The sequence below is a fragment of the Hibiscus syriacus genome, unplaced genomic scaffold (assembly GCF_006381635.1).
Source record: "Hibiscus syriacus cultivar Baekdansim isolate YM2019G1 unplaced genomic scaffold, ASM638163v2 tig00011871_pilon, whole genome shotgun sequence".
NCBI classification, from domain to species: Eukaryota; Viridiplantae; Streptophyta; class Magnoliopsida; order Malvales; family Malvaceae; genus Hibiscus; species Hibiscus syriacus.
In genome coordinates, this window is record NW_024062260.1 from 43,757 (window position 1) to 54,118 (window position 10,362).

Consider the following 10,362-nt stretch of genomic DNA (forward strand, 5'->3'; position numbering starts at 1 on the left):
TTTAATTTACCTCTTTCAATTGAGTTTTAATTTAAAAACAAATGTGATTTGAAAACCTCTCGTTTCGAAAAAATTCAGATTTCCTTTATGATCGAAAAAATATAGTTCAAAGAGTCGCCACCAATCTTTGATTAGGGTGTGATTGGGCACCCAAAAATGTTTGTTATTTTAAATAAAAATTAATTTTTATTAAAACAACAAATTGAGGTCTGCGTTACCAAAATCCGAGTTCGGGAGTCGGTTACGTGTGGGGAAGGATTAGCACCCCCACAACGCCCTAAATCGGTACCTAATCGATTAATTAACGTTTTTGCAATGAACTTTACAAATTCGAAGTTAATTTGAATTTTGATCCCATAAAACAAAAATGTAAAATTAAAAACATTCAAGAACACTCAAACGAATTAAATTAAAATTACCAAGTCATTTTAGAAAGATAAAGAATGTTCGATTATTTACAAATATCGAGACCAGATCTTAAAGATATAACAACCTTTTCTCGATATATTTAAATAAACGAACATTTCTTTTTCTCTCGTTCCCGAATTTTAGGTGACAAATCAATTTTTTGTTTCACTTTCGGGATACACTTTTATTTTAAAATCATTAAAAGCGGACCTCAAATCAGTTATGACTGCCCACTTCAATAATTTTAAATTAAAAATATATTACCCTTAATCCAATTATGAATATGGTCGAGTTATGCAAATGAAGCTATCATGCATATTATGCAAAATAATGTCATGCAAAAACAAAATTAATTAAAATATGCCATGCACTCAAACAAACTTCTAACTCTTATAGATAAAAAAAACAATAAAATTCATATGTATTTACGACACTAACATACATTAGAATAAAACAATATATACAATAAAACATGCTATTAATAACTCGATTTCACATTCAAAATTACCATGAAGGACCATAATAAAATAAAATTAAACTAAGCATGCAAAGTAGGAATAAACAACTAACTTAAAAACAAATCTAAGAATGGACTATGTTAAAATAAATTTAAATTTAAAGAATTAATTTAAAAAAGTCTAAATTATGACTAAATTAAATCTATGGACTAAAATAAAAATATTAACATAATTACATACCAAACGTAAAAATACAAGATATTAACTTGAATAAATAATGGGGTCAAAATAGAAACTTTTTAAAGTAATGAGCCAGAATCACAATCATTGCAAAATTCAATTAAACACACAAAATGGACTAAAATAGAACATGCAAAACTAGAAGACCGGATATGCAAACAAGAGAAAATAAATACCCTAGCATTTAGGACTAAAATCAAATGTGCATAAAAGTTAAAGACCAAATTACGAAGCAAACAATACTCGGCTTCAGGACTAAAATGGAAATCAACGGCATACGCAGTGACCTTAAAGTAATTAGCCCTAATAACCTAACATAAAACCTACTTTAAACTAAACCTAATCCTAAACTCATATTAAACCTAACCCTCAGCCGTTTTTCCTCTTCCTTTCCTCTCTACTTCTCTTCCATTCGACCGAACGGCTGCCATGGCCATCTTGCTCTCTTCTATGATTATCTCCCTTCACGAACGGTGGATGTACACCAAGATCCCACAGCTCGTCGATGCTCGGCAGACCACCACGCTTTCGCAACCCTCGATGAAGCCCGAGCCCTCCTAATCCAACACTCACGACAACTATAGAGGTAAAAGCTAACCCAAATCGACCCTACTTCCTCCCTTATTTTACTTATATTTCAAAACACTCACATAACCATGCACTAGAACTTAAAATAAATCGAATATCTCAAGAAATTTCCACTGATTTTTTATATATAAAGAAATACCTCATATACAAAAACGAGTTTTAATACTTACCTTGCTTAAGGGAAAACGAAAAAGAAATCTGTTGTAGCTCTGTATGAAAAAATGAAGGGGAAGAAGATCCTTTGATTTCACTGTTTTCGATTGGTTGTTGTCTCTTTTTCTGTTGATTGCTCTTGTTGGTGTTTTATTTTTATTTTTTACGATAATGATGTGTTGTTCATCAGAAATGGTGAATCAAATAAAAACTGGGATACCATATTCTATTGCTCTCCAATAGTTGCGAAAAAAAAATTACAATCCTTTCCTCCCTGTTCTATTTGTTCTCTCCTCCTTTTCTTTTTTTGGTTCTGTCCCCGTGAAGTATCCCCTTTCTGATGGTTTCCAGTAGTTAAAAAAAACTGACCTCCCCCTCCATTTACAGTTTTTTGATAACTCAAAATACCCCCCACTCTCTACAAACCGTTCCCTCTCTTTTCCTGCTCAAAACTGCCTGTCTTAGTGGCCTAATCCAACTGAGCATGTGTTGGATTAAATATCATGTTGGGCTTGATTCGAATTGTCTAATCTGCTATAAGCTCGGACAAAACGAGCATCTACAATTAGATTAATCAAGGATAAGTACGATGCAATATATGTTAAAATATAAACTCTTAATTAGTTGACATTGATCGCTCATAGCCTTACACCCTTGGTATTTATGGTGATCAAACACGAGACCTCAAGGATTAACAACAATTCATTTTCTATCGAAGTTGTTTGGTTCGTATTTATTAAAAAATTTCATTAAAATGATATTAAAATATTATATTAATATTAAATAAATAAAATAATATTATTTTAAGAGTTTTTATTATACTTTAAAATGAAAAGTTAATAAAATAATTTGCTAAAAATCATATAAAAAAATATTTTACAAAATATAAATGAATTAAAAAATGAATTATATTGAAAAAATCAATTATAATTATCAAATATTGAAAAATATTTTTTATATAATTAATTATAGCTATCAATGTTAAATGGTTGAAGTAATGATTATTGTTCCTTAGCTTCTACTGTAAGCTTCGTCAACTCCGCTCCAAATCTCAACTGACCACCATGTCGCCGTCTGCCGACGGTGCCATCAACTGTGCCTGCGGACTCTCCAGTCACTCCGGCGAGAATGGTGGTTTCGAAGACGGCGCCACCCCGAGATTGGTTGATGAGACTTGCACGCATTGCAACGGATCGAAACCGTCATCGTATTCTTCCTCTACGCTTGGTTCTGGTGCGATTCCGTTGACCGACTCGGACAAGTTGAGGAGATTGGTCGTGGTCTCAGCTAAAGGCTTCTCTATCGGAGCTGGCATTAGGGGTGGCTTAGCTCTCTTCTCGATTCTAGCACGATTGCGGCGCAGAAAATCAAGGTAATTATCGTGCAAATAGATTTGATAATCAATCTCTTTTGATTTGATTGAAAAATACTACTAATTCTAAAGCAATACTTCCTTTTTTTTAGAAAAGTTGACTCGTTGTCTGATAGTGAAGCGATAATGGTGGGGATCAAGGAGACACTTAGATACGGTCTTTTTCTCGGAACATTTTCTGGTACATTCGTTTCTGTAGATGAAATTATTGTTGCTCTCGGAGGCCATAAAAGGCAATGATCTTAACCTTTAAAGTTTTCCAATCTTTTATCGAATTAATGGAAGTTATTATTAGCTTGGATTTGACTTGTTTGGAGTGATGAACTTCGATTCAGGACTGCAAAGTGGAGGGCAATTATAGCGGGACTTATTGCAGGTCCTTCCATGCTTCTTACCGGGCTTAACACACAGCATACAAGTTTGGCTATATACATACTCATGCGAGCTGCCGTATTGGCGTCACGATGCGGGATAAAGAGTAAACAATTTGGAAAGCTCTGCAAACCCCTCACCTGGGAGCATGGCGACATATTCCTTATGTGTCTGTCTTCTTCGCAAATTTTGTATGTTACTTTCTTTTAAGTTCTCTTGGTTGTTGGTGTATATTTTTGCTATTAATTAAACTTTAGTGCTATTCTTCTTGATGAATCATATTCATTATCAGTCATGGAGTTTACCACATAGACTAGATGACTAAAGCCTCCTGGGATTCCAGTCTTCAGGATTAAGTTTCTGATCTCTAAAATTTTCCCTTCTGGATCCGTGTAGCTTTACAAATTGTACAAGTAATAGCATCCAAAAACACAATCTGGGGAAAATTAGTCTATGTATTTTCCTGAGAAAATGGTGACCGTACTTTTATTTTTGGGTGTATTTTTTAAGTGGAAGCATTTATATTTTCAGGTCCTCCTATCTTTTGAAGCCAGAGAGTTCCGCCCCTTCATATAGGTCCTTTCTCGATAAACATTGCGGAAAGGATCGTGTTATCCTGCAAGGTGTAAAAGAGCATGCAAGTGACCTTCCATACACTAATTTGGAAGCAATAGAGAAATTTTACAAGGCAAAAGGAGCAGACGTTAAATTAAATCCAAACATGAAAATCCCCTGTTCAGTATGATCCTTTTTTCTTTCTCCTTTTCTTTTGATTGGCCAAGTAGCATTAATGTATATAGTTTCTTCATAGCTGCATTCCTTTGGAACAAAAACCATACTTGCAAAGCGTTTACCTCCTACATAGCATCCACATTATGAACAAGAATTCACAGTTGTGCCTTAATTATTTAAGACCATATATTGAGTAATATCGTTAAAGATTGGCGCTTTACTTTCCAATCCTAAAGAAGAGTAAGTTAGATGCATGGTGAAAAGAATAATCTACTGGAATTGAAGAAAGCTAAGTATGAAGTTCTAGGTTAAGAAAAAGTAATGTGAATTAACATTCAGCTTTTCATTTCCTTTTTTCCTTTTATATCTCTCATAAAGATCCTTTTTGCGACAAAAGCTCTACTTCATGCTGCTGTATTAGAGATTACAAAAAGAAAGAACGAGAACAGGAATAGGAAAGAGTGAAAATATTTGGAAACATAAGTGGCAGAACATGAATATGCAACTCTGCATTTTTTTTGGCTCCTTGACTTTAATTGGTTTGGTTTTCAGCCGGACGCAACCTTGTAACTCTGCATTTTATTCTTGTTGGAATTATGTGCCGACTCATTATTAATTAATGTAAAAACATATAGTTCATGCATTTTTGAGAGCTTTAAAATCATGTAGTTATCATCCGGAGTTCTCTATTCTGAAAACCATGTAATGCACTTGATCATCTTTGGAGTCTTTATAAGCCTTGAGAGCAGATCTCATATGCAATTGTTCTTTGTCATAAGACCCTTAAATTGCTCGCTTAAGCAATTTGCTTGATTGCTAAAACAAACTAGATTCTTTTGCGGGAACCATTTTGTTTGTGATTTCTGCTTAAACTTAATAAAATAACTTTAGAAAGTTCAGAACAGAATGAATTCGCACTCATGTTGCTAATGCTTGAAGTTCTGGCAAAAGTATATTGTTACTTTTGAGAATCTTGCTTAAATCCCATAGCTATTTACAGATGATACACGGGAATCAAGCTTGCAGTTCACATGTTTTTACCTTCTTTCATGATGCATATAAAAGATCATTACCAGTATACCTTCCGGTTTATTTGATTCCTACACTGCTAGTTCATCGTCAAGGCCTCTTAAAAAGGTAAAAGCGTTAGATCTTCGCCCTCTCTTTTCTGAAGACTTTAGCTGAAATTTTGTGAGATATTCACTTACAAAATCATTTTCTTATTCTGATTTTGTTAATATTGTTTGAAGAAAACAAAAGTTTGTTAATTTTGTATGTTGTACTTTTTACACTATTCCTTTAACTTCAGGCTCTCCATTGTCACCACACTATTTGACTTTCGTGTTATAATTTGATATGAGAGTATGAGACTCAGTTTGTTGAAGGACATGATTGCTATAGTTTTTGGTATGCTTGTTAAAATTTTGCTTCATAGCATTTTGGTTAACAAAGAATTACAAATCTAATTAGATTTTAAAGACTTCATGATTTGAGCATCAGAAAAACCATCGGTAGAGGCTCTTCTTTTATGTTTTTATTATAAAACTTCTTCTAGCATTTTGCTTTCTTCCCATCCTCCCTCGCTTCAAGTTATCATTATTGTCTGACATTGTTTTCTTTTTTACTTAATGCAGGCCTTACACAATATTAGGAAAGAGTCTTCTTGGTACAGCCAGATCAAGCTTATTTTTATCTGCCTACACTTCATCTGCTTGGTTAGTGTACTGTGGTTTCTATTATGGCATGCATTGTCTATTTGTTCCCCATGACCAGCAGTTCTTAATTACTTTTAACTTTAATTTTATGCTTCTCCCATTTTAAAATTTACATGGTAAGTGACTGCCATTTAGAGTTTTGGTTCCATTGAAGTAACTAAAACATAGTTATTGTTGATCAAAATTCTGCATCCAATCTTTCCGTTCTTTTCCTTTGTTACTTTGATTGTTCTTACAAAGATTGGAATCTCATACTGGTGAACTATATTTCAGTAGTCAGTGATGAGCAATCACTTCTACATACATGATCACATGCCATTTTATGACTTATAATTTCATACCTTCATTAGCAGTGCTGTCATTCTGTGCTTCTATCATGGGAAGACACTTTGAATGTCTTTTCTTTTTGTTCCAGTGCTCAGTTTGATTGTCGTGACATCGAGATTGTTGATCTTTACACAGATCGTAATTATTACTGTTCATAGTTTCCTGCAAAAAAACTTGAAAGTAAAGCCGAGGGATAAAACATCCCCGTTAAGTTGCATAAGTTTTCATTGCCATGAACATGGATAAAACATCCTTCCATTCAATATAATCATTGGTTTGGAAAGATGTTCGCCATTGAATAGAAAACTAGGGGACATTCTATCTTGAACGAGTGAGTAGATTGTTGAGATGCTTAAATGTGAACAGTGTTTAAAAAGGTGTGCCGCGCGCCTAGGCAATGAGGCTACGGTGAAGCGCCTATTTTGGCCTGGGCAAGGCGACTTTGATCAGGAGCAGCAAGGTGTGCAAAAGGCGCTGAGGCGCAAAAAGGCGCCGCCTTTCCATTTTCTTTGTTCTTTGGGTTGTGCTTATTTGTTGTTTGCTTGCAGAAGTTGAATTTTCCAAGTTGGGGGGAATGACACATGAGATTTAGTTATTTTAATTTTTTTTTCTTCAGAAATATTTTATTACTTATAAGACCTTATGGATGGCTAAGATTATAAGTTATCTTTAGGGTTTCAATCTAGGGCTAGGATTAACTTTATTCGTTACCTTAGTATAAGATAAGTTGTAAAATATTTACATCTGTATTATTCTTATTATTTTTTTGAATTAGTAGAAAGAAACTAGTAGTTTTAACCCTAAGTTTTCTAAAGTTCCACCTTTCTTACTCGTTTGTTCAGCCCTAATTTATTGATTCATTGTTGTTTCTCTCTAAACCATATCACATATTCAATACAAAGTTGCTCATAACCATATTACTGATCGTTATTTTAAAGAACATTCGCATTATTCCTTATTTTTAAGGTGCATGTAATAAGAGAACCAAATACTAAAGCAACCGAAGGGACACTTAAGTTGTTATTGAGTTAATATGCCTTGACAAAAGCGTGTCTAGATGCAAAAGCATGCACCTTGTCAAAGACATCCCTTACCCAAAGGGGTACAATAAACCCTTGTTAAGTTGGCGCTGATGCTTGGTGCACTCCTTTATACACTAAGTAGTATTCATCGTTAGGATTATAAGGAGATGGCAGGGAGACTATGAACCAATCTTTCAGGTAGCAAGGGTTAGGTTCACCCTAGAGGATCCAACTGCCCGAATCCATGCTTATGCTAAAGATGGGCTAAAGACATTATTGAACCATTTTACTTCACATTTGGAAATGGTGCCATCTGCTGCTTTGATTTTTGTAAAGTATCTTATCTGTATCAGTGTATTGTGAATTTGATATTTACTTGTGTTAGTATATTATGCATTCCTCATGACTCTTGTATAATGTTTAAATTCTATTTTGTTACATATCTTAAGGAGAATATTTTCAATGGTTCATCCACTCATGCAGTATGTGTTTTGTGTTCTCTTAGCACCTTATGATTTGTATATATATTATTACTGATTTGAGAGTTACAGCTATTAGAATTGCTTTGTAACATAACTATGCATATTGATAAGGGATAGTTAAAGGGGGTGATGGGTGTGGTAGCATCCTAAAAATTTTAAATTCTCATATAATTTAGATATTTTTTATTGATAATTTGATTTAATCTTTTTTGTTGAATGAAATGAAAAGCTTTTTGTTGAGCTTATAGTCCTTTTTAAATTAATAAAATTTCTTTCTTGATTAATTGCTTCACGTGCATTTATACATTCTCCTTGATTGTTTCATGTTGAAGTTGAACATTTAAAGAATTATATTATTCGTATCACACAAAATTTTATTGAATTTAAATAATTTTGAAGTGATGTTTAATACATAAAATGTTGATGATGAATACTCTTTGGTGTTTACATTGCAAGATCTGTTCTTTTTGTTTGACTATACAACTGGAAAAAATCTGTATATATCTTTTATTTTCAAAAAAATGCGCCTCACTTTATAAGGTGCCTGACTTGTGCCTCGGCTATAATACCCCTATCGCCTTGGTGCGCCTTGGGCACTTTTTAACACTGAATGAGAAGAGCAAGAATTCCTTGCTCTTTGTCTCGACTGTATTTTTCTGAACATCGACTATGTCAAGCTAGAGATTCGATGCTGGTAATATGACATTGAATATAATTAGAGGGTTTTAGCCACAGCTCGAAAGATGTGTTCTGGCATTATTTGCTCTTTTATTTTCTTTATGATGCTATCGTGTTTGCAACATATTTCTAGATCGACCTAGTTGTAAAATGAGTTACTATTATATTTTGCTTGTGTTTAAAAACAGGCACACCTGTCATTGTGCTATTTGCTAACACCAGTAAATTTGAAACAGGATGTGGACTTGCACGATGAATAGACTTTTTGGAAAATGTGACATACCAATTGTAGCATTGGGAACGGTAAATGACTCCTACTGATTCATCGAAGTGTTTCTCAATTGTTCCTTACCAGCCTGTGTTATTGGGCAGTTTCCGACGGGGCTGGCGTTGGCGGTTGAGAAGAAAAGTAGGCGGATGGAGATATCACTCTACTGCCTTGCACGAGCAATAGAGAGCTTCTTCACATGCATGGCTGATGCCGGCTATTTGCCGAAGTCGATGTATCTGAAGAGAGCTGATGTGGTCATATTTAGCTTGTCGACAGCAATCATAATGCACTGCTATGAACAGGAGAGGGAAGTGTTTCGCTCCAAATACTTGAGTGTCCTCGATTGGGTCTTTGGTGTGCCCCCTCCTCCATGTGAAAGCGCTTGCTGCAAAAACAGATGAGCAGTTCGCTCGGCTTCGGATTGGGATTCTAGTAGGATTACAGTAGAGAATTCTCTTTTTGGGTATTTGCTTTGCTTACAGCAATGGAGCGGGCAGACACCAAAGTTTTCATGTCAAAAGGCCAATTGCCTGCTGGGTCTAAAGGCTTGAATCCGTTCCTGCTGCTGCTGCTGGTACCATCAGTCTTCGCCTTCATGGTTGCTGCTCTCAGGTCTGCACCGGTTTGCTGTGATTCTTGTATTAAATAGTCATGCATTTTGCATCGTACAGAATTACAATTCACTTCAATGCAACGCTCATTTAACATTATCTGATACCAAACAAAAACCAGAAAAAAGAAAAGACTAAAAACCTCAATTCTCATGTTAGGAGTTCCCTCTTCGACCGAAAACTTACAGCCGTTATCGAAACAAGCAAGAACACCTTCAAGATGGAGTTCCAATAAATCACATGGTGGAACATACTTGAAAACTGCAAAATTCGACTCAGGCCGACAGCTGAGTCTGATTTCAGAAGCGAGACTAAAATCAACGACAGCTCAGGTGAAGCTAGACGTAGCCCTGTGATTCTTGAAGCATCAGAAAACACTTTGGATATAGGCTGCTGAGAAAATCACTGATCGATATAACATCAATGCCATGCATTGTGAATAATGGTCCGCTTCTTTGTAGGAGTTTTGTTGAACGCAACAATAGTAATTTAATCCCTATGTTATTAACCATATCACTATAACATGATTGATAAATAACTCATAAAGAATAAATATTTTTATACAAAAATATATTTAAATTTTAAATAAATTATTTTTACAATATAACTATTCTTTTATCAATCTTATCAATTAGGGTAAATTACACAGGTGATTATTAAATTATAGCCCCTTTTCATTTTGACCATTAACGTTTCAATTCGATCAATCACGTCAATTAGGGTAAACGTTTCATTTTGACTATTTAATTATTTAAATGGTTCAATCAAACTACTGGTCATTAATTTTTAACAATGGTGATGATGTAGTAGTTAATCAAATTGGCGTAATTATATATTTGGTCCTTGATATTCACACATACTATCAATTTAGTCATTATTTTAGTGATTGGAAGCTGAATTTAATTAATTTTAATATGTTAAATAAATAATTTT

At 34.3% G+C, this 10,362-nt stretch overlaps 1 protein-coding gene across 1 annotated transcript; it reads left to right on the plus strand.

Moving 5' to 3' along the window:
• The first annotated feature begins 2,852 nt into the window (after nucleotides 1–2,852).
• Nucleotides 2,853–9,401, plus strand: LOC120205013. The gene is made up of 8 exons (XM_039204971.1): nucleotides 2,853–3,219; nucleotides 3,312–3,452; nucleotides 3,555–3,782; nucleotides 4,123–4,330; nucleotides 5,324–5,460; nucleotides 5,958–6,038; nucleotides 8,784–8,850; nucleotides 8,920–9,401. The coding sequence occupies exons 1-8, from the start codon at nucleotides 2,912–2,914 to the stop codon at nucleotides 9,217–9,219; spliced, it is 1,470 nt and encodes a 489-aa protein (XP_039060902.1). The 5' UTR covers nucleotides 2,853–2,911; the 3' UTR covers nucleotides 9,220–9,401.
• The last annotated feature ends 961 nt before the right edge of the window (nucleotides 9,402–10,362 follow it).

What these genes read in the sequence shown, in the direction of transcription:
- LOC120205013 (XM_039204971.1), top strand. Translation starts at nt 2,912, where the DNA reads ATGTCGCCGTCTGCCGACGGTGCCATCAACTGTGCCTGCGGACTCTCC. An exon ending in GCTCTCGGAGGCCATAAAAG is followed by an intron (nt 3,453 to 3,554) that starts GCAATGATCTTA and finishes ACTTCGATTCAG; the next exon opens with GACTGCAAAGTGGAGGGCAA. An exon ending in CTGTCTTCTTCGCAAATTTT is followed by an intron (nt 3,783 to 4,122) that starts GTATGTTACTTT and finishes TTATATTTTCAG; the next exon opens with GTCCTCCTATCTTTTGAAGC.